General features: G+C 45.3%; 1 protein-coding gene across 5 annotated transcripts in view; it reads right to left on the bottom strand.

Annotated features, from left to right (window-relative positions):
• Positions 1-24,709, bottom strand: part of SNX29 (sorting nexin 29) — a 459,625-nt gene that overhangs the window by 374,840 nt on the left and 60,076 nt on the right. For all 5 annotated transcript variants that reach the window (XM_032773958.2, XM_032773950.2, XM_032773968.2 and 2 more), the window contains 2 exons: positions 6,491-6,554; positions 4,370-4,498 (listed from right to left, as the gene is read on the bottom strand). In XM_032773958.2, the coding sequence (XP_032629849.1) occupies positions 4,370-4,498; positions 6,491-6,554 (193 nt within the window). The remainder of the gene's footprint in view (positions 1-4,369; positions 4,499-6,490; positions 6,555-24,709) is intronic.

The following is a 24,709-nucleotide window of genomic DNA, read 5'->3' as shown; positions in this document are numbered from 1 at the left end:
CCTGCCAGCAGTTCCCCTCATTTTTATTGAGGAAGGTCCTGCTCAACACACCTTGAATTCTACCCAGAAGTTTACTGGAAGTCGATTCAGATCACAAAACACTGATCTACTGTGCTCCCAATATACAACCCCATTTAATGAACCGGTTGCAGCATTCTGCTTCACCTTCCAAATGGCCCCAAGGTATAATCTCACGTAGACAGCTGTAAGGTGGTGGGTACTTTTACTAATCAGGGAAAGGAAATAAAGCTCCTAGCATTAGTCCTTTTAAGGCCCATTCCTCAGGGCTTGCTTTATTATACATAAAACAGTAACAGAACCAAAGTCAACTGAAAAAACACTTGGCAATAATCCCCAAAGGCTTTCCTGATTCAGCCAGTGTGAAGGGGAGAAAACACATCTTTCCCCTTAGTTCCTCTTTGAGTAGTCATGTGACCAGCCAGTTCCTGTAAACCACTTACAGGCTCCTGCTCTGTGACAACTGGGGATATATTGTAATTATTAATAGAGTAAATCCAGCTCTATAGCTGTCAGATACTATATAGTAAATGCATATGCAACACACTAAATGCACTGCAACTTATGTCTTTTAACTAACCCTACCAATAGCCTCATATACACAATGAACAAGAGAGGTGGCATACTGCCTACTGCAACAGAGGAACAGTTGCCCATAGCTACTCTGAGTTCTGTCACAGAGATAAGAATGGAGTCACTCAAGAGCATCTCTGCTAGCATTCACAAGACAGCTAACAAAATCTTTTACAGTCAACTGTAATAAAGGTTGCTGACATATCTAAAACAATCAGCATGGGCCCTTTATCTTCATCCATTGCTAGGTGATCATTAACTAAAGCAACCACTGCCGTTTCTACCTCATACCCAAACCTATAATCAGATTAAACATGATTAAAAAATCTGAGGAATCAAAGAACTGCCAGAATTGCCTTGCCACAACCTTCTCGTTACCTTTCCTAAAATCTGAGCTATGACACAGATCAATAGTGAGCGAAAAAAATCAACATTAAGAGTTAGTTTCCTGAGCACAGGCCTTACACAGTAGCTTCTTTAAGAGCTGCTAGTACCCTACTCCATATATGGAAATACTGACAATCTTGACCAACAGTAGCCTCTGTACTCTTCCCTGGCCTTCACCAGCAAGGATAAGGCTCTAATTTGTATGTTGTGGCATGAAGCTGCCCCAACATCTCTAACTTCAACGAGCAATTGTGGCTGAAACTCAAGCAAACACAGTGTTTGTCCCCTCAGAACACTGTTCAGTCTCCATGGCAGAGGATAGCTCAGGCTGAATCTAAGCATTTTCAGTTGCAAAAAACATGAAAATTTTTCATAATGAGAACAACACACACCGCAGTAATTGAATAGAGACAGCAAGGATTCCCCAAGCCACTCAGAACAATTCAGCTGTGCAAGACTTTGCAAATGCTATGATGGATGTGAAGTATATTTTTTGCTTCCCGCATGCAATCTTAACAACTCAGTATGAAGCAATCAGTCCGACTGGGCTCAAGACTTTCAGCATCAACACTAGCCGACTCCCATCTTCCGTTATCTGTCGCAAGTCATCTGTAAACCATAGTGACATGTGAGGACAAAGTCAGAACAGTCTGTAATTAAGAGCCACTGTAACAGTGGAGAATGAAAGATTGTCAATGGTTTGATAAGACTTTATTATAAAGTGGTCTGTCAGAAGAACAGATTTGTCCCTTAAGACCTCCTGGAAAACTCACCGGGGTTCGAGGCAAAACCATCAAAACAGGTAAGATAGATGCATCCTAATCTCAAATTGAAGGAGATAAGGATTGGTCCATCACAGGGGTAATGATCCATCATTCTAGTCTTACTTCTACCCCCGACCTAAACCACAAGAGCTGGAGTATGCCCTCCCTTTTGAGTTTGCAAACTATAGAAACAAGAAGACACCTATAGCCTAGGATAATACAACACAGCTTACTACTTGAGAAAAGATTGCTCAAAGTGTTTTGCTGAAAGACCATTAATCATATTGACTTTGATTTAAAATAGAATCAACAGAGAAGACAAACTCATTTATACTTTGTGCAAACACATATTTGGCAGAGTAAACTTTGCCCAAAAGAAGATCCAGGTTGGAGAAAATTTAATCCTTAGATTGAACCTCCTATTGTTATTTGGGGATTTCTCTAGCAAATATTTAGATATATTTCCGGCTATATAGCAGCTGACAGTTGACCTATTTGCTTAAACACTGAGTGATGTAGTTCTTCTGCAAATGCTGAAAAATGCTTATACATCATACTTTGCTGTTGGAAAAATTAAGCAAGTTTTTGACACAAGTGAAGTTATGACCACAGATATAAATCATCACAGTGACAGTTTTCCATATCTATTTCAAAATTAAGCATTAGGCGTAAAACAGTAAATGGCGGCAAATAAAAAAGATGAATGACTTGAAAGGAAATTTGATTAATTTAAACAGCTTGTTTGCAGGAAACATTCCCTCCCCCTTCGCCCCACGCTCTTGTTTACTGATTACTTAGTACAGTATTTTAAATATCTCGGAAATAATGAGTAAGAAGAAAATCAGATGTGCCCACACAAAGTATTTACTCTGTTATTAAATTTGAAAAGAACGTTTTCCATATGTTATCTGGTATCTTCAATGAAGCTGAAATTCACACTTTTAAAAAGGTGCAGTATTACTGCTTTTCTTGTATCACACTCTTTAGAGCCAATAGAATGCTAACATCTCATGCTTTATGTTCACTGATAACATCAGCATGGAGACTATATTATTTTAATAAATTATTGAAATATTTTTTTCCTAAGAGGCTCATGTGGCACTTCACAAATCATGCTCCACTAGGGGATTGAGGACATACAGTCTCATGTGAAAGGACATATGCGGCTTAAGACAAAATACAGACAAAGGGAGACTTAAAAAAAAAAATTAAGCCCATGCCTTTTTATGGTCTCTAGATCCAATGCCTAACTGTTGCTGTTTTTATTGCCTCTAGATTTTAATCCTGGACTATTGCTTTGTTATTTTTTAAATTTAACTTAACTCCACACAACTACTAGTTACTAATATCCCTTCATCCCTCGGCTGCCATTTGTGGGGTTTAGATCCTTTTTCATTAAGGTTGTTAATCCTTACCTATTTTCTCCTGAGTGGTTACTTTTTAACCCTTAGTAACTACTGACAATTAATTTAAATCGCATCTATTGTAGATTTTAATTTTTCCCCCCTTTAGGACAAGAACCCCCAGAATCTAACTATATTCCAATGTAAGACTGTAAAAGATGCTAAAACTGAATAGCCCTACTGATTATGTCTACGGTCTAGATACGTTACAATAAGCATGTGAGGAAAACAATTTGGTAAAGACAAAATCTTTTCACCGACTACAAAACAACAAGAGATTCACATTTTCATTTCATTTCAGATCAGTTAGTTGAGTACAGCATATTTGCTTGGAGATGAAACTTTGAAGGTTGCTCACATACAGATCACAAAGGCAGGTGAGCACAGAATAATAGACTATGAGTAGATATTAAAATTATTTCAATAAAATTGTATCAACATCTTTAATTATGCTATTTTCAATACATAATATAGCCTTTTTCTGTTCAGTAAGTACAGAAGTAGGTAAAGCCATTTAGTTACAGTTAGTAAACTGAATGTTCGTGGGACAAAAAGAGTGAAAGGAACTACCTTACTTTGAAGACAGTAAACTTTTTTCTATTCCCTTAAAAAGCAGATACATTCCTATTGACTCTTACCCAGAAGAGTCTTCCTTGCATTCTCTCAGATCCTTGACTACAGAACATTATTATTAGTGAAAGTTATTGGTTTTGACCAAGTCTACAGCTTTGAGAGGAACAAACTTGGAGCGGGACATCTGTCTAGCCAGCCATATCAGCCAAATAAACCTGGGAAATCAGTGGGGTGACAACTGTCAGCATTTTACCGTGCTCACACCCAAGGGTTTTTTTTCCTCCAGTAAATACAAAAAAAAAAAAAGAAAATCTTCCCAATGAAAATACACACAAAGATATGTTTACACAGAACAACAAAATACAAAGAATGAAGTTTATTAATGAAAATTACATTTCTTTGAAACTTACCACACAATTTACACACAGAATGGTTTAAAATGATGTATTTATGCACTTCATAGAACAGATTGCGAAGTACATAGATCACCTACTCCTGCACATTTGTGTGTCCCTTACTCTCCTTACAACCAAATGAAGTCTTTCCATATGAATTCACCTACGTAGGTCTTTTCTAAAGAAAGCTAAGTATATTTATTCCAAACTTTACCCTATTAGCTACTTGCTTTCAGTGATTGTTTCACCTCCCTACCTTGCCAAGGCTTGGATCTTTGCTGCATGTCGCTCTTCGTGCTCTGCTACTTTCCATCTCAAGTTTTCAATTTCTTGCCGGAGTAGTGCAGAATGTTCCATCTCTCCATCAAGCAGGTTTCGCAGAGATCTGGAAGAAAGGAGCTCCATCTGTTATAATTAGGCAAACTCCCTGCAATTTACAGTGCTGTATATATAAAGCTGGGTGGGGATCAACCTACAATCACTGGGGGAGGAGGGGCAGGAAATGGATAGGGTTCATCAGCAGTCCCTACATTTTTAAACCACAATAAGAATAAGTTACAAATAATTAAGTCACACTTTAAACAATAAAAAAAGTAAGACATTAAAAAAACCCACTTAACGGTGTAAACTGCAATCTGTATGACTATAGAATGTGTCTCAAACAACCCACCTGGAGAAAAGACCACACCTACTTTATATTGTTTCTATGCTTTTACTTATGGTGTTCCAAATAGACTGAATAAGTACATTGCTGGAATAAGGAAGGTTTTTGCCTCTCTATTTCATTTTGTTATTAACAATATTTGTAAAAGTTTAATTTTAAATTAGATAGCATTTTTCATCCACAAGAAATAGAAAACGATTTACAAACTATACGTTGACACAACACTAGCAAAATATATTTATATCCGGTGTGGTTTATACTTCTGGTGTGGCAGCTAACCGACATACAAGATGCTGCTAACTGAGAAAACAGGAGACATTCTGGCCCGAGGTACTAGGGCAAACCTGTTCTCTTATGAAAAGTATCCTGAGATCTTAAAATATTATTTTGACCACAGATTTAGTCTTTGTAAAAATATAGTTCAACAAAAATTCTCAGCTCAGTCAGTTCAATGCTATTTTAATTCTAACGAAAGTTTGCTTGCTTGTAAATCATAGAAATCAGAGATTGTAGGACTGGAAGGGACCTTGATAAAGTCATTTAGTCCAGTCCCTTGAACTGAGACAGGACTAACAATTATCTAGATTAGACTATCCCCTACAGGTGTTTGTCAAACCTGTTCTTAAAATCCTCCAATGATGGAGATTCCACAACCTTCCTAAATAATTTGGTCAAGTGCAGAATGACCCTAACAATTACAAAGGTTTTTCCAATGTCTAACCTAAAACCCCCTTGCTGCAATTTAAGCTCATTCCTTCTTGTCCTATCCTCAGTGGGTCTGAAGAACAGTTTGTCACCCTTCTCTTTATAACAACCTTTTTTGTACTTGAAGACTTATGTCCGCCATCAGTCTTCTCTTCTCCAGACTAAACAACCCCATTTTTTTTCAACCTTTCCTTGTAGGCCATATTTTCTAGACCTTTAATCATTTTGTTGCTCTCCTCTGGACTTTCTCCAATTTGCCCACATCTTTCCCCAAGAGTGGTGTCCATAACTGGACACAGTACTCCAGTTAAGGCCTTATCAGCACTGAGTAGAAAGAAAGAATTAGTTCTTGTGTCTTGCTTACAAAACTCCTGCTAATACATACCAGAATGATGTTCATTTTTTGCAACAGTATTACACGGACGATTCATATTTACTTTGTGATCCACTATAACCTCCAGGTCTTTTTCTGCAGTTCTTTTTCTGAGGTAATCATTTCCCATCTTGTATTTGTGCATTAGATTATTCCTTCCTAAGTACAGTACTTTGCATTTGTCCTCACTGAATTTTATGCTATTAATTTCACACCACTTTTCCAGTTTCTCAAGATCATTTTGAATTCTAATCCTGTCCTCCAAAGCGTTTGTAACCCAGGTTGGTATCAACCACAAACTTTATAAGTGTATGCGTCATGCCATTTTCCAAATCATTTATAAAGTTATTGAATAAAACCAGACCCAGAACAGGACCCCATTCAATATGCTCTTCCAGCTTCACAGTGAACCATTAATTATTACTCTGACTAGATAACAGTTACACATCCACCTTATATGAGGTTATAGAAACACTGCAGCCTTTTGCTTGTTAAGTTGCACAAAAGGAATGCAAACACCAAGCAGAAGATAACTGCTTTAATAGCAATTTTTCCTACATGTAAAGGAACTAAGTGACAAAAACATAAATATTACGAAATTATACATGGCATCCAGTGTAGAAATAGAAAGTTACCTGTTCTGTTCTTCGAGCTCATCCTTTCTGTTCATCATGGCCACAATAGCTTGCCGAAGTTCATCTGAGAAGGGAAGAAAATATAAATGAACTATGCATCCTTTTATCATTTCAGATCAAAAGGTCATAAGTACTATGGCCTCAATGCTTACATTTCATCAACTTAAGTGATCTTTTAAGAAGTGCTATAACTTGACACCTGCAGTATGCAATAGATACCTTGTTTAGTATTGTAAATCCGTCTGCATGACGCTGTAATTCTAATTTTAACAATGCAGTCTGCTTCACTGCAGCTGCTGTCTTCTGACACTGCCACGTACGACACCTTAAAATAAGTTAATATTTTCAATATATGTAGATGAACAAACCAAATTGTCATAGCTTATTATCTTTACTTCACTCAACCACTGAGCTGAACATTCTGACAAAGGAGATCTGCCCTGACAAGATAACTCCTCTTTCCCTAGTTTCTGAGGGAGACTTACGGGCACATCAAGTTACCAGAAATAAACTGATCAAGAGTCTCTCACTTTCTTGTTGACCAAAACTAAAAGTTTAATTAGTACAGAGTAAGTCTCTTTTAAAACCAGCTTTACTTGTTCCATAACTCAATCCCCACCTTCTGGAGTGTCTGTATTTTTTAACTAATTGAGAATTCTCTTGGGGGAACAAAGGCAAGGACAAATATGAGTCAGAAAATCCCATGTTTTTAGGGTGGAAATTTACACTGCTGTGCGGAATTACTAAACTACATGCAATAAATTCCTTCTGCATCCTAACAAAACTGAGAAATGCTAGATCCGAAGACCAGTCACATCATTATTCTAGATATTCCATACTGCACAAGAAAAACTTATTAAATGGACACATAAAATGGCAATTACACTAATGATGTTTGGATTTTTACTTATGAAACCATCAGATTCAGAGTGAGAAAATTCAGCCATCAGTAACTAACTTGGTAGAAGGTGGTGGCAGATTCAGGGACCCACATAAGTTCACCTCAGGCAAAAATTTTCAGAAGTACCTAAGGGTATGTCTACACTACAATGTAACACCAGGGTTAGTGGAACTCAAGTCAGCGGCCCTTGGATTTGAGAACTCAGAGCTTGAGCATCTACACTGATTGCCAATGACAGGTTAAGAATTTTTCAGCCAGCGCCCAAACCCAGGGTTCCAGCATCCACACTACAGTACACAGACATAGGTCCAACCAGCTGTATCCTAGACTTGCTAGTGGCCTCTTGAGTGGCTGCTCTATCCCTTTCTTTGTGGTGCAATGTGGGAAAACTTTACAATCCACGCCACACATTACAAGAAGTTTAAACGCTCTGCCAACACATTCCGCCGAGTAGTCATTTTGGTCTGCACAGTTCCAGCAACTGGAGCCAGTAACATGGAGGACATTTCAACAACTTTTATTGCTTGGGCTCTCACTACTGTTTCAGGACACAGGCAGCTGAATTTCCACGAAATGCTGGTGGGCAGTTCGACAGCATTTTCTGACCCACCAAAGGCACGTGACAGAGCTAATGATGGAGCAGGATGACGATAACACAGACATGACAGACTCAAACTGGCTGATCCTGCTCATGACACTCAGGGTATGTCTATACTATTGGATTATTCCAATTTTACAGAAACCAGTTTTTTAAAACAGACTGTATAAAGTCGAGTGCATGTGGCCACACTAAGCATATTAATTTGGTGGTGTGCGTCCATGTACCGAGGCTAGTGTCGATTTCTGGAGTGTTGCACTGTGGGTAGTTATCCCGTAGCTATCCCATAGTTCCCGCAGTCTTCCCCACTCATTGAATTCTGGGTGAGATCACAATGTTAGATGTGCAAAAACAGTGCCGCGAGTGATTCTGTGGTAAATGTCGTTCACTCCAATCCTTCCTCCGCTGAAAGCAACAGCAGACATCATTTTTGCGCCCTTTTTCCCTTGGATTGCCTGGGCAGACGCCATAGCATGGCAACCGTTGAAGTCTGTTTGCTACTGTTGTCACTGTCACCATTAATGTGTAGCTGGAGCCGCTGACAGAGAGCAGGTACTGCAGGCTACACAGCAGCATTCATTTGCCTTGCAAGGTAGCAGAGTGGTTACCATCCCTATTGCACCGTCGCCATTGTAAATTGGGATTTGAGATTGATGGTTATCAGTCATTTGCACGTTTGCATTTGGAAATTGGCGATGATGGTTATCAATCCTTTGTACTGGTCTGCTGTGTCTGGTCTCCTGGCTGGCCTCGCTGAGGTCAGCCTGGGGCGCGATGGACAAAAATAGGAAATGACTCGCCCAGGTCTTCCCCTTCTTTATGTTTTGCTAAAAAAATAGAGTCGTCCTGCCGAGAATATTGGGCAAGTGTACTAGAGAACCGAGAGCACGCCGCTCCGTGTCAGACCCCAGAGATCCCACAGAAATGATTGAGCCGGCTGCCATTCTAGGGGGTGCCCCTGCAACAACCCAACCCGTTTGTTCCCTCTCCCCCAACCCACCTGGGCTAACTGATTGGCAGGGTCCCCCATTTGTGTGATGAAGTATAAAAGAATGCAGGTAATAAGAAACACTGACTTTTTAGCGAGATAATGAGAGGGGGCCTCTCGTGCTATGATAGTTCAGGGGAGTACAGAATCTTTCTTTAGACATGAAGTGCGGGGGTCGGTCGGGGATGATGGAGCTCAGCCTCAGCTGCTATTGATGAGGATGGTTACCCAAAGCCTTCAGTACCATCTGCAGGAATGACAGGAGTCATTCCCATTTTTACCCAGGCGCCCCCAGCCGACCTCACAAGGCCAGCCAGGAGCACTCACGGGATGATGAGGACCATTTTCCACCATTTTTTACCGTCTGCCATCAGGAAGGAGGGAGGGGATGCTGCTGTTCAGCGCCGCAGCACCACATCTACCAGCAGCATGCAGTAGACATATGGTGACATTGAAAAAAGGTGAGAAACGATTTTTTTCCCCTATTCTTTCACGAGAGGGGAGGGGATGGGATAAATGACAATATACCTGAACCACCCTGGACAATGTGTGACCCTAACAGGCATCGGGAGCTCGGCCAAGAATGCAGATGTTTTCGAGACTAAGGAGACTCTGAGATAGCTGGAGTCCTCAGTCCCCCCTCGCTCTCTCCATGAGTCTCATTGATTCTTTGACTTTCCGTACGCTTGTCACAGCACTTGCCGAGTTCCCTGCTGTGCCTCTGTCTTTCATAGCCTGGAGATTTTTTCAAATGCTTTGGCATTTTGTCTTCTGGACCGAGCTCTGATAGAATAGATTTGTCTCCATACAGCGATCAGAATCCAGTATCTCCCGTAGGGTCCATGCTGGAGCTCTTTTTGATTTGGGACTGCATCGCCCCGTTGCTGATCAGAGCTCCACGCAAGGGCAAACAGGAAATGAAATTCAAAAGTTCACAGGGCTTTTCCTGTCAATCTGGCCAGTGCATCTGAGTTCAGATTGCTTTCCAGAGCGGTCACAATGGTGCTCTGTGGGATACCACCCAGAGGCCAATACCGTCGAATTGCGGCCACACTAACCCTAATCTGACATGGCAATACCGATTTCAGCGCTACTCCCCTCATCGGAAAGGAATACAGAAATCGGTTTAAAGAGCCCTTTATATCGATATAAAGGGCTTCGTTGTGTGGACGGCTGCAGAGATAATTCGGTTTAACGCTGCTAAATTTGGTTTAAATGCATAGTGTAGACCAGGCCTCAGTATAGCCATTGTTGACTCCTATAATCTCTGGTGCTTCTGGAGCAGCGCTATTAGCACAGAATGTTGGGACCACATCACCATCCAAATCTAGATTACCAGCACGAGTTCCAGCACTTTTGCATGGAGAGAGTCATATTTCTGGAGCTTTGTGAGCAGCCTACCCTGACTGTCCAGTGTAAAGAAATACACGAAGGCAGCCTTGCTAGTCCAGAAGTGAGCTGCTATAATCATCTGGAAGCCATCTACCCAGACTGCTACAGGTCTGTTGCCAACAGTTTAGTGTTGAAAAGTTGACTGTGGGTAAAGTGGTGGTGGAGATTTCTGAGGCCATCAGGTGTGTGGTTTATCTCAAAGGGGCGGGCATAAAAGATAGTCCTTGGCTTTGAGAGAATGGGGTTTCCTAACTGCATCAAGCTCACTGATGGAACCTATGTGCCCACATTTTGCTCTCCTCAAGGAGCATGAGTACATAAACCACAAAGGAAACTACACCACAGTTATGTAGGTCCCCATGGATTATAGAAGCCTATTTATGAATGTCCATGTGGGCTGCACTGGAAAAGTTCACAATGCCAGGGTTTTCCAATGACCTAGCGTCTTCATTCATTGACACGCTGGGACTCTATTCCCACCACACGGCATTGTCATAAACAGAGTTAACTTCTCACTGTTACTCTGGGTGACCCCACATATTCCATTTTCTCTTGGCTTATGAAACTTTTGATTTCAGAGTCCCTGGCAAAAGGTTTAATTACTTACTCCACAAGTGCACAATGACAGTTGAATGTGTGCTTGGCAGATTGAAATCCCGCTGGTGATGTTTACAGATCCATTTAGATTCCAGTGTCATCAATGGTGTCTGCATTACTGTAGCTTACTGTGCTCTTCACAATCTTTGTGAAACCAGAGGAGAGCCATTTCCCCCTGAATGGACTGTAACAATGTGGGAGTGATGAATCAGTACACTCAGCCAGAAAGTATATCTACCACAGCTGGAGCTGGATGCACCTGGGCAACAGAAGTCAGGGATGCTTTTTTATACCTGAATTATGACATGGATTTTTGCATACAACCCCCCAAGTTATTCCTGATCATGTGTTCATCTTTATAATTTGAAATACACATTATATGATGTGTTGCAGAGATGACAATAAAATTTCTTTTTCAAATAAAATCTTTATTTTTTTTTTTACACATGTATTGGAAAGGTACAATATTAAACCACTGCCTGGCAGGCCAGCTGCTACTAGCATACCAAAACACCAACACCACCAGAAGCTTTAAAAGTAACCGAGAACAAGGTGCATAAAGAAGTGCAAACAGTTCAACTATGTACAAGACAACCCTGCCCCAACTATTGCCTCTGACCGCCTGATCCCTCATTCTTCTTTCCCTTCCTTCCACATTTGCCTTGCACTTGGCACCAGGCCAGGGGAGTGGAGGCATCCACTGGGGAGGGGTTCAGCACTGAGGACTCCATGGGACACATTTGCCCTATTCAGCAATTCAGATGGGCCACCCAGCCATGGAGTTGTCCAAGCTGTGTCTGGAATGCCGGTCAGGGTAACCCAGAGGGGATGCAGCCTGTGGTTCTGGCACGGCAGCAGCCTGCACTCTTGCAGCCATTAGAGACAGCAGCCATTCAAGCAGTTCTCTTTGTTGTGCTCTATCTTCCTAGCTTTACAGTTCCTACTCCAGAAACTGTAAAGAAAGTACCGGCTCCCTGCTACTACCGTATCCTCAAGCTGCAGAGATAGACTGAGTCCTTCTGCTTGCCTCTCAGCATGTCTTTCCTCTTGCAGCAAGTCCTCTTTCCTTTGATACTCAACTTGCTTCTTGGCCCTGTCCAGAAGTTCAACCGTAAGTTCACCATGAAACTCTTGAAGTGATCACAAAGTTATGGTGAGCCAGACTTCTGCAGCATGGGTGAGCTACAGAGATATTGCAGCCTTTAAAGGTCAAGGGGTCTGGAATAGGACATGACACAGATTATTGTCTCAAACAGCTCAGTGTAGGAAAACAGAAAAAAAAAAATTTTGGAATTTCAAGGACAGAAAATGTTACTTTTTGAAACTGAACTTCAATATATTGTGAGAGGGCTGCTTCACACCACAGAAGCTCCCTATACACAGCTGGGTTAATTGCAGTAAAAGTGCTGAGAAACTGGCAAGTTAAAAATCACAACTTTTTTCCCGCACCCCCAGCCCCAAAAATTGGAGTTTAGTGGGAGGTCAATGGCCATGCTGTACTACTTAAGCCTTCTTTATCATTTTAGGTATCACACATTTTGGAGGATGTAACAATTCTTGGGGTGCCCAACTGGCAAAGAACAGTGTTACTCCAAGCTGCTGGTGTGAAACCAGCATTTATGCAACCAACATATTTAACTGTATGGTGATTGAACAGCATATCTACGAGTGGCATGGGCAGGTGAGCCATCAAGGTAGCCCTGAAAAAACACCCTTCCCTGAAATCTGAATACCTATCTGGAGTTCCTACTATGGGAAAAGCTTGCAGCTATCAGCACCTGAGATTGGTTCACAGTTAATGACAGATTCAACAAAATGCTGCATTAGCTTTCATATGGCTTAGTACCTCCTCATCTCTTCCAATAAGCCTTTTAAGGACTGCATGGAAACACACACAACCCACCAGCATCCCTCTTCTCCTCCTGACAAATGTCTGGGCTGAATTCAAATCCCCAGTAGTAGCTGGGGCTAATGATTTAGTCACCCATGGAATGCATGAACTACATTAACAGAAATGTTTATTAGAAAATATTAAAGAAAGGTGATACAAAGAGTTTGATGTGTCAGTCGTTGGTCATCGGGGGAAACATACAGAGCATGGGGGGACGCTGGCAATTGGTTATGGTTCAGCATATAATATACATTAGAGCCTGTGATGTCCCCAATGCGGGGTGTACGGTGGTTGGGGTCAAGATATAGTAGGGGGGCAGTGAGGGTACATCGCTCATATAGTGGGCTACACACAGTCATGCGTATGAGTAAGCGGCGGGTAATGGGACAGGGTGACCCTCACGTGGTGGAATCCAGATTCGTAAGTTCAGGACTCAGGGGATATGGTTTGGTTGGGGGGTAGTAAGGGTTTCCCCTCCCCCCCGTGGGTGCGTGGAGCCACATCGGCTCACTCCTGGTATTGGCGGTGGCCGGTGATGTGTTCAATGTAATGTCTCTAGACCACCGGATAGTGTCCGAGACCATCAGGCGTCTCATGAGTCGCGCATAGCGACGGCCCACCCCACAGGCCCTGAGCACACGTCGTTCCAGGGGTCCCAGCGCCCAGCGCCTGACGATCAGAGCGTCGGTGTAGACCTCGTAGCCCTTCGCCCGCAGGGTGTCAGTCAAGGGGGCGTATTTCTCGAGTTTGCGGGCTCGGGCTTCGCGGAACGCCGGGGTCCTGTTCTCGAAACGGGATGGTCACGTTGACGAGGATGATCTTTTTCCGCTCCTCGTCCGTGACGACGATGTCTGGGCGCAGCGGGCTGTCGGTGCCGGGGATGGTGCGGTTGACCGCGATCTCACCGAGGTGTGGGCGATGCCTCACTAGGCGGTCCTGGACGGCATTGTGGCGAGCTGCCAGGCTCTGGCCCAGTAGGCGTGTGTCGCAGGGCCTCGCAGCAGAGACGTGGGCAGCTACATGCCAGCGGTGTAACCCGCCATCTCCTCCTGTCCCAGCGGGTGTGCGGGCTTCTCCGTTGGCGGATGGCGTGCCGTCGCGTTATGATGCGGCTGACGCAGTTCAAGCCGCGCGTGTAGAAGCGCAGTTGACTGGCGGTTAACGTCCGGCTGGGAACGAGTGTGCGGTGCGTCCACTTGCTGGTCACCTCAAAGGCTTGCCCTGGTCGGGTTTTTTCCTCACCACGTTCATAGAGCGCGTGGACGGCGGCCTTCAGGGACCTCTCCAGCACCTCTGGCTCCGGGGCTGACGGTGATGCTGCCCTCCGTCCGATCTGCGGGCACCAGAAACCCAGCTCCTGTCGCTCTCGCTCCAGACCAGCGCAGCCAGTCGCTTCCCCAGTCGGCGCGTAGCGTTGCGGGCGCGGGACCACAGCGAGGCGGTGTCCCACCTGTCTCGGCCGAATTCGCCGTCCAGGGAACCGCTCAGGAAGGTGGCTACATGGACTGCATTTAAACTTCTTCCCACTCCGCTCCATACCATTCAGTCTTTTCATGTGGATCAGATACCCTGTTGGGTGATCCCAAGCAGCATACATAAAGGGAAGGTCATAAGGTTCTTATTTTAACAACCAGAGAATGTGCTAGCAAAAACATGTACTTCCCTTTTCTTTAACATTTTTTTTTTTTTTTTTTTTTTTTTTTTTTTACTGTTTAGGTTCCCGTCTCCATTTTTGATTCCACTTGGCGGGGGTAAGGGAAGAGGACACCAAAGGTGTTGGCATGCAATCTGCCATTAGTAGATACACGCTACTATCTGGGCCTTGTATCATTTAAGACGGTTACTCACCTTTGTAACTGTTGTTTGTGAGATGTGTTTTGCTCATATCCATTCCAGTTAGGTCCGTGCGCGGCCGCATGCACGTTTGTCGGAAGATTTTTACCTAGCAACACTTCAGTGGGTTGGCTGGGCACCCCTGGAGTGGCGCCACCATGGCTCCGGATATATACCCTGCCAACCCAACCGCCCCTCAGTTCCTTCTTACCGCCCGTGTCGGTCATTGGAACAGTGGAGTGCGGTTTTACTGACCTCCACTCCTAGCTACTTGTACTTCTCTAGTTATTTTGTTGTGTATTAGTTTCAAAGTTATATAGTTATAGTTAATTTTTATTGTTCATATTAGTGTATAGTTAAGAGGGTTCGGGATTTAGCTCCTTCCCTGCACCCAGTGCCGGGGCCCTTGCCCGGTTCACCGGGTTTCAAACTGTGCTCGTCCTGTCATAAGCCGATGCCGACAGGAGATCCACACGACTCCTGCCTTAAGTGCCTCAGGGAATCTCACCTAACAGATAAGTGTCGCATTTGCAAGGCTTTTAAGCTGAGAACAAAAAAGGCGGCTCTTACCCCTCCACCTGCGACACTGAGCTCTGGTCAGTTGGCGGGCAGAAACACCTCCTTGGCACCAGACCACGCTGGTACTGCCAAGGCCTCTCGGCACTGGCCGTCGCCAGCACCGAAGTCGACTCGACACCGCTCCCTCTCCCCGAGGTCGAGAAAGCCTAAGACTCCTGCTGCTTCCGTGCCACCTGCACCGCAGCCAGAGAGGTCATCTAAGTCAGATCGCCCGGCACCGACACCTGCCGCGGAACCGACAATGTCAGCACTGTCGATTCCAGTTCCACGAGGGCCGTCGAGTCTGGTGCCTGTCAGCTCCCCAGCGCGAGCCGTGGTTGAGCTTACTATTCCATCCACGCTGGAGACGCTGTCTCAACCCCCGGCACTGCGGGAGCGGGTAATACAGTCTATTGGCAAGCCTGCCTTGATAAGACTATCCTCTATCGGCACAGCAGAGCGGCACCGTTCATGATCACGGTCCCGCAGAAGTTCCAGGTCCCGTCGGCACTCCCGCTCCCGACGCCGCTCGCAGTCCCAGTACCGTTCTCCTCCTCGGTACCGGTCGCACTCGCGGCACCGGTCAGTATCCCGTTCGCTGACCCGCTACTCTTGACACCGTTCCAGCTCCCGGCACCGCTCCAGGCACCATGACTCCTGTAGGCGCTCCCAACGTCGAGCCTCGAGATCTCGGTCGACCTCCCGGCACAGCTATGGTCGCAGGTCCCGATCTCGTTCCCAGTACCGGTATGCCTCCCGGTACCGGTCCCCGGTGCCGAGTAGGGCAAGGTCTGCTAGAGACAGAGACTCTGCTCAGGGCTTTTCAGCACCTCTGTGGCCATCCAGACATGCATCAGTGTCGTCCCACGCGGACAGCTCTTATGGTCAGGACCGCGATTCTGATGTGCCCACCAGAGTCTTCCAAGAGACCCAGGCCCGCTCTGTCTCATCAGGGCACCGAGTGCCAGAAGTGATGGTTAGCCGTCCCCCTGCGGAGGAAGCCCCAGTTCACCCACTGGACTCCCAGGTTTCTCTGGAGCAGGAGATCGCCCAAGAGCAACAGGCCACCCAGGACTGTCTCGTCGCCTGCATCTCCTCTTCCTCTTCCCCAGATGAGACGGTGGCAGGAACATCCTCCTCGGGCCCTCCTCCAATCAACCTGAGAGCCCATCAGGACCTCCTAAGGAGGGTAGCACTCAATATGAACCTCCAAGTGGAGGAGGTCCCGAAGGGAGAGGACCCGGTAGTGGACATTCTGTCAGTGGATGCCCCCACTAGAGTGGCCCTACCGTTTATTCGGACCATCCAGGCGAATGCTGATACTATATGGTAGTCCCCAGCCTCTATCCCTCCTGCGGCCAGGGGAGTCGAGCGTAAATATATGGTGCCCTCTAAAGGGTACGAGTACTTATATGTCCATCCTCTTCCCCACCCACTAGTTGTCCAGTCCGTTAATGAGAGGGAACACCACGGCCAGCAGGCACCAGCCCCCAAAATTGAAGGAGGCTAGGCGAATGGACCTACTCGGCCGCAAGATGTACTTGGCAGGGGCCCTACAGCTCTGGGTGGCAAATCAACGAGTCTTGTTTGTCTGCTATAATTATAACACCTGGGTGGCAGTGGGTAAGTTTATGGAGCTTCTCCCTCAAGACTCCCGCCAAGAGTTCGCTGCCCTCTTGGAGGAAGGGAAAAAGGTGGCCAGAACTTCCCTCCAGGCCTCATTGAATGCAGCAGACTCAGCAGCCAGGACTCTGGCCTCGGGTGTTGCTATGAGGCGCATCTCATGGCTTCAGGTTTCAAAACCTTCCCACCGGAGCTGCAGTATACCGTTCAGGATGCCATTTGATGGTAAAGGCCTCTTCTTGAAAAGACGACCCCAGGCTGCAAAGCCTGAAGGACAAACAGGTATTAATGCGCTCTCTCGGCATGCATACGCCAGTGACTCAACGCAGGCCTTTCTATCCCCAGCCTCACCGCCATACTCTGTGCCTGACAAAGACAGGACTTGGCAGGCGTACGTGAGGTGTCGCAGATGACCGTCAGAACCCCAAGGGGGCCAAAATCAGGTCCCTCAAACCACTACTGGGACCAAAAGATGAACTTTTTGAAGGTGCGCCCGAGAGGCGCGCTAACCAGTTACAGCCAGAATCCTCTCCTCCCTTCTCCACCGTCTCTCCTATTCCTCTCTCCTCCCGGCGTGGTCCAGTTAACTCAGATGCGGGTCCCACACGTGGAGTACGGGTACACCTCCAATTATTTCAACTCCCCTCCAACCCTGTCCCTCTTCAGGACCCCTCTCATGAGCCAATTCCTCTTACAAGAGGTGCAGATGCTTCCTCGCCATAGAGCTATAGAGGATGGTACCATGACGAAAGGGCAAGGGTTTACTCCCGTATTTCCTAATCCCCAAGTCGAAGGGAGTCTCAGATCTATCCTAGACCAGCGAGACTCACCAGTTTATGATAAAGAGTTAGCTACTGCATGTATACCTGGGAACCATTATCCCATCCTTTGGTCCTGGAGACTGGTATACTGCCCTCATATGAAGGATGCGTACTTTCATATCGCTATCTTTCCTCCGCACAGGAGATACCTCTGCTTTGTAGCCAGCTGTCAGCACTTTCAGTTTACGGTCCTGCTGTTTGCCTTTCTACAGCCCAAGGTATTTACAAAGTGTTATGGCTGTAGTCACCGCCTACCTCCGCCGACATCGGATACACGTTTTTCTGTATCTGGATGATTGGCTCATCTGAGGGGCCTCCGAGACACAAGTTACTCAGCATGTGGGCATCGTCAAGGACCTATCACACATCTAGCCTGATGATCAAATATAGAAAAATCCACTCTGGTTCCCACGCAGAGTAGACTTCATGGAGCTATCCTGGACTCCAATCTAGCCAGAGCCTGCTTTACCACACCGCGGTTCCAGACGATGGCAACAATCATCCGAGTCTACAGAATTTCCGTCGACCTCAACTTGTCTCGGTCTTCTGGGTCAATGGCTGCCTGCACGTTTGAAGTAAACACGCCAGACTCTTGCCTCCATCCTTTCCAGTTTGCTCAACTCGGTATACCGCCCGGGCAGGGACCCAATAGACACAATTAGTCCATTCCCCCGAGCACACCTAGGCTCCCTAGAATGGTGGCTAACTCCCTCCTGGTGTGTGAGGGATGCCCTTTCCATCCACCCCAAACCCTCAATGGCCCTGATGACGGACACGTCATCTCTCGGCTGGGGTGCTCACCTCGGTCACCTTCGTACTCAAGGCCTTTGGTCTTCTCAGGAGCTGGCATTACAATAAATGTCAGGCGTTCCAGCAACAGTTCGCAGGCCATTTGTCTCAGTGTTTACAGACAACACAATGGCCTTGAACTACATAAACAACAGGGAGGGACACGGTCCCCCCCTTTTGACAGAGGCCATTCCAACTCTGGGAATTTGCATAGCCCACAATAGATCTGGTAGCGTCCTTTCTCCCAAGGCGTTCGGAAAACCCTGGCGGATCGACTCAGCAGGTCTTTCTGTCTCACGAGTGTCGATCCGTCCGGACTTTATGCTATCTGTTTTCTAGAAGTGGGATTTCACCACATAGACCTGTTCGCTTCCCGTGAGAACAGGAAATGCCAGATGTTCTGCTCCTTCCAAATTTCTCCCCGAGATCGATCTCAGACGCTTTCCTGATCCGTTGAAGAGCCAGCTTCTTTATGCTTTCCCACTGTTCCTGCTGATTCACAAGGTCTGCTGAAACTCCGCAGGGACAGAGCGCGCATCATCATGATCGCTCCAGCGTGGCCCAGGCAGTGCTGGTACACCACGTTGCTCGACCTGTCGATAGCCAACCCAATTATCCTGCCACTCCACCCAGAACCTCATAACTCAGGACCATGGCAGGCTTTGCCACCCAGACCTGCAATTCTTCACCTAACGGTGTGGCTGCTGCTTGGCTAAACAGTCAGAGTTACATTGCTCTGAAATCAGTATGACAAGGTCTCCTGGGTAGCAGAAGCCTTTCCACCTGGTCAGCGTAACCTGGCCAAGTGAGCGTTTCTCCTGCTGGCTGCGAAATGCTTAATCTACTCCCACTGAGTCTCGATCCCCTCTATTTTGGACTACCTCTGGTTTCTCAAACAGCAGGCCTAGCTATCATCACTGAGGGTAGAGTTGCAGCCATCTATAATCTTCCACTCAAGGCGAAGACAGTCGTTCATGTTCTCACACACCTATGGTTTCGAGGTTTCCTCAAGGGCTTGGAGCGCTTATACCCTCAAGTATGCTGCCAGCCCCAACCTGGGACCTAAGCCTGTTTTAACCAGGACTATGTCTCCCCCATTCGAGCCGTTAGCAACCTGCTGGCTACTATACCTGTTTTGGAAGACAGCTTAACTCGTAGCCATTACGCGGCCAGACGAGTCTCCGAGCTTCGGGCTCTTACGGTGGAATCCGCTGTACACTGTGTTCCACAAGGACAAAGTGCAGTGGGACCACACCCGGCTTTCCTCCTAAGGTGTTTCGGCTTTCACGTTAACGCAGGACATCTTTCTCCGGTCTTCTCCAAAGCCACACTCAACGCCACGGAGCAACAATTGCACTCCCTGGAGTCCATGAGCGCTCACATTTTATATTGAGTGGACAAAACCATTTTGTAAAACGCCCCAACTCTTTGCGGTAGCAAGACCGAATGAAAGGCCTACCTGTTTCCTCTCAGAGGATCTCATCTTGGGTGACGGTGTGCATCCGACTGTTATGATTTGGCTCATATTTCCCCAAGCCACATCACCGCGCATTCTACCAGAGCTTCAGGCTTCATCTACCGCCTTCCTGGCTCGTGTACTATCCAGGAGATATGTCATGTAGCTACCTGCTCCTGGTCCACACCTTTGCTTCGCATTATGCTCTGTTCAAAGTAAAGAAGATGATGCAGCCTTGGCTCAGCAGTTTTGCATTCGCCACATCTCACTCCCGACCCCCCACCTGGGTAAGGCTTGGGAATCACCTAACTGGAATGGATATGAGCAAGCACTCGAAAAGAAAAGACGATTACTCCTTTGTAACTGCTGTTTCTTCGAGATGTGTTCTCATATCCATTCCAAACCCACCCTCTTCCCCACTGTCGGAGTAGCGGCAAGAAGGAACTGAGGGACGGTTGGGTTGGCAGGGGTATATATCCAGCGCCATGGTGCGCACTCCAGGGGTGCCCAGCCGACCCACTGAGTGTTGCTAGAGTAAAAATCTTCCGACAAACGTGCATGCGGCGCACACGGACCTACTGGAATGGATATGAGCAACCCATCTCCGAAGAACAACAGTTACAAAGGTGAGTAACCGTCTTAATGATACAAGGCCAGATAGTAGCGTGTATCTACTAATGGCAGATTGCATGCCACACCTTGGTGTCCCTCTTCCCTTACCCCCCAAGTGGATCAAAAATGGGAACTGGGAACCTAAACAGTAAAAAAAAAAAAAAAAAAAAAAGTTTAAGAAAGAGGAGATACATGTTTTTGCTAGCACATTCTGGTTTATTAAAACAGAACTTATGACCTTCCCTTTATGTATGCTGCTTGGGATCAACCCAACAGGGTATCTGATCCACCTGAAAAGACTGAATGGTATGGAGCGGAGTAGGGGAAGAAGTTTAAATGCAGTCCATTTGTGAATGTAGTACATTTCTGTTAATGTAGTTCATGCATTCCATGGGTGACTAAATCATTAGCCCCAGCTACTACTGGGGATTTGAATTCAGCCCAGACATTTGTCAGGAGGAGAAGAGGGATGCTGGTGGGTTGTGTGTGTTTCCATGCAGTCCTTAAAAGGCTTATTGGAAGAGATGAGGAGGTACTAAGCCATATGAAAGCTAATGCAGCATTTTGTTGAATCTGTCATTAACTGTGAACCAATCTCAGGTGCTGATAGCTGCAAACTTTTCCCATAGTAGGAACTCCAGATAGGTATTCAGATTTCAGGGAAGGGTGTTTTTTCAGGGCTACCTTGGTGGCTCACCTGCCCATGCCACAAACAAACAGAAGGCAGGAGGAGAAACAAGAGGGGAGGAGCAGGTAACGGTAATGAGCAAGTTTTGCACAGTAAGCAGTTGTCACAGCTCACCAGCTACCTCAAACTGTTTAGAACATGTACATGAACATATTTTTCAAGCAACATTTCTCAGACTTAGCATTTGGGGTAGTAAATGAGAAGCCTGCTCACTCTGCCATCCACTAATGGTGAAGTACAACAGACTTAAATTAGGGTGTTGTTTTTTTTATAACTCCATTCTCTAATCTAAACACTGAACACTGCAAGTGAATGTTGATAACTAAAACGGCAAACGTCAGAATTATGTTTCACCCCTTGGAGAGCAGACACAGCAAACAAAGCTCAACTACAGTGATAATGTTCTTTTTAATGGAGATAGGGATAAGCACAGCCCCCACAATAAACAATGCCGTTACATAAAATAAATGTTTTAAATAGTTATAATCAGGAAAAAACCTGAAAAATGATCATATTGCGGTTGTATTACCGAAGATTTCTACTGATCTTCCATGAAATACAATCTGCAACTGTTCTTACTGGACCTCAAAATGGCCAATGAAATCCAGTATCAGATAAATAATTGCAAAAACTAGATATGCCATTTCCAAAATTTGACTACTTTTGATCCCATATAAAATAATGCAATAATCTTAGCAAAACATTTATTTCCCTTTAACCCATAACACAGATGTATTGTTTCAGTACCTTGAACGTCTCAATATCCTTACCAGTATGTATGTTGTTTGTGCCACTTGCAATAGCAAGAAAAATAAAATCCAGATATTAAGAGTCAAAAGACAGCCATCATATCAAGGATCATTGTCAGTAAGGTACACATTAGTCTAAGGGACTAGCAACTCTTATTGAGGGGGAGATCACTTGTACTGGAGGGAAAAAAATGGAACGAATCTACTGAAATATAGTGTCCATATAAAACCCTTTTCTCTAAGGATTCCAATACCTTTACTTTTTACAAACTAATGTCCCTCTTACTTGGTTTTAGTTTCTCTCACACAGCTAAATTGGTCATTTGGGATTTTATTTTCTTATATCAAGTACTAAAATTTGCCAAATGAAGCTAAATAAATTCTCTTACATATTTCAATTATTTTAATCTATCCCTGTATTTTAAATTTAAAAAATAACACTTATCAAATACAATACTTTTTCAAAAGCTGCCCTTTTTAAAAATGAAAATGTCTCCCTATTTAAAGTAAATGGAAAAATGGGTAAGAAATGCAGTTTAATTCATTTTCCACAACTTACAAACATGATTCATTATATCACACCTTTTTGCTTTCTGTTCATTCCATTTACATACTGAACAGCCATGCAGTTTCAAACAAGCTGTCAATCAAAATAGTGCAGTGCAGATTTAATCTTCAATCTATCTATGTGAACAGACCCCTTCACCTTTATTGGAAGTTATAGAGACTTATATTCAGAGCATCAAAATTATAAATGAATCCTAATTTAGAATATTGCATTCTAGTTTGTGAGAATAAGGAGGGGAAGAGCTGGATGCAGCCCGCAAAGTTGCAGCACCCTTTTATTCTGTGTGCGCTATGAAGAAATAATAATTTGTACATTGATCTTTGTTCAGAGTTCAAAATAGCATTCCAAAAGTGCAGCCAACCACAATTATGCATCTAGGGAATTTCTTTTTAAATATACAATTATATAAGTTATAAGTGGCTGAAAGTTTTCCTAAATGGATTTTAAACATGGTTAGGCTTGCAAATGAGCAGTCAAGCCCATTAGAAGAAAAAGAAAAAACACAATTATGGGAGCATGAGTAACTTGTGCGAGATATCCAGAAAAATATAATATAAAGAAATGACTGTGTATTGCACTTCTCAATCAATAGGTCTCTTGGTAATCATTAACTTCCAGATTCACTATTTCATTGCTAATACAAAGTACAGCAAAAAATTTGGGATCTTTTGAAAAATGTTTTCCTCTAAAAATTATTACAGTTTTGTAGAAGAAAACAAAAGTCTTATTCATCAGATTCATTTCAGAAAACTAAATAGGTATTAGCTAAGGACAAAACACGAAGAGAAATTTTAACATATTAAATAATGTCGGAAGGCAGGTCCTAAATTTAATTTTAGGAGAGTGCTTGTCTTAATTCATCTTAATTCATCCCTCTCAATCAACAAATGAACCCACAGTACCAACACACAGTACACCACTCTGGGTAATCCTATAGGCCACACATACAGTCACTTAAATGTCATTGTACAAGCAGACCAACTGTTGCCCTGAAAGCTTGAACCTTCCTAAACCTAAGCACCCTTTAGCTCTTAATGGTTGGCTGTTGCATAAGGGTAGCTGTAATGCTCTCTCCCTCTCCCAGTCCAAGGGAGGCCACTCAGGCTAGTCCTATGGGGTCCAAACCAGAGCCTGTGAGACAGGCAAATAGTCAATAACCGGGCTTTAACCTGGTCTGGGGTAGCTCAGGTATTCAGCCCTTAACTACAGTCTATCAGGGCTGTCTTTGGCCTGGGCAGAACTCAGTCAACTAGCAAACTGTCTCAAAGGGGCTGGCTGTAGCCAGAGTGGAGCTCAGGAAGCTAGCAACAAACAGTCTTCCAGGGCTGGCTTTAGCCTGAGCAGAGCTCAGGCGGCCAGCAAACCAACGATCTCTAAGGGGCTGGCTTTGGCCTGGACGAAGCTCAGGCAGCCAGCAACAAACAGTCTCAAAGGGACTGGCTATAGCCTGAGTGGACCTCAGGTGGCCAGCAAACAGTTTCAAAGGTGAGTGATGAAGGAGCTCCTATTCTGGGCTAGAGCCTCCTTGCACCATATATGGGGTCAGCCACCCAGGGTGCGGGTGGCAGGGGGACGTGGGCCCACCCTACTCCACCGCGTCCCAGCCCAGGGCCCTGGCAGGGCCAGGATTGGCTGCCCTTGTATCGGCAGGGATCCAGACACAACACACCGACTGAGCCACGCCTGGTTCTGCAGCTGGCTACTCCGTGCCTGCCCCTGGGCTACTTACTGCCTCCCCGGGATTTGGTACCTGCAGCCTCCAAGCCTCTTCCGGCTCTTCGGGGTAAATGGCAGTGGGCACTCTGGGCCAATCCTCGTCCATATCTGGGGATCGAGAACAGCCAGGTATAGGTTCCTCTCGGGGCTTCTGGAGAACAGGCTGAACATCCTCCTCCATTGCAGGCTCTTCCCCAAACTGAACTGCAGGGCTGGCCTTTTATATTCCAACCCCGCCCTCCTTCTGGCAAGGGGGGCGGGGTGATCAAGGCTCCGCCCCCCTCAGGGGCCTGGAATGCTCCCTCCCTCCCTCTCCCAGTCGGAGGGAGGCCACTCAGGCTCACTACAGTAGCCAATCCGCTGAACAAACTGTACGAGGGCTGGAGGCCACAGAACCCCTCACAAGGGTTACATATTTAAATTAAAAAGAAGAAGAAAA

This window comes from Chelonoidis abingdonii, chromosome 9 (genome assembly GCF_003597395.2).
Source record: "Chelonoidis abingdonii isolate Lonesome George chromosome 9, CheloAbing_2.0, whole genome shotgun sequence".
Lineage (NCBI taxonomy): Eukaryota > Metazoa > Chordata > Testudines > Testudinidae > Chelonoidis > Chelonoidis abingdonii.
This window is presented reverse-complemented; position numbering and strand designations above follow the sequence as displayed.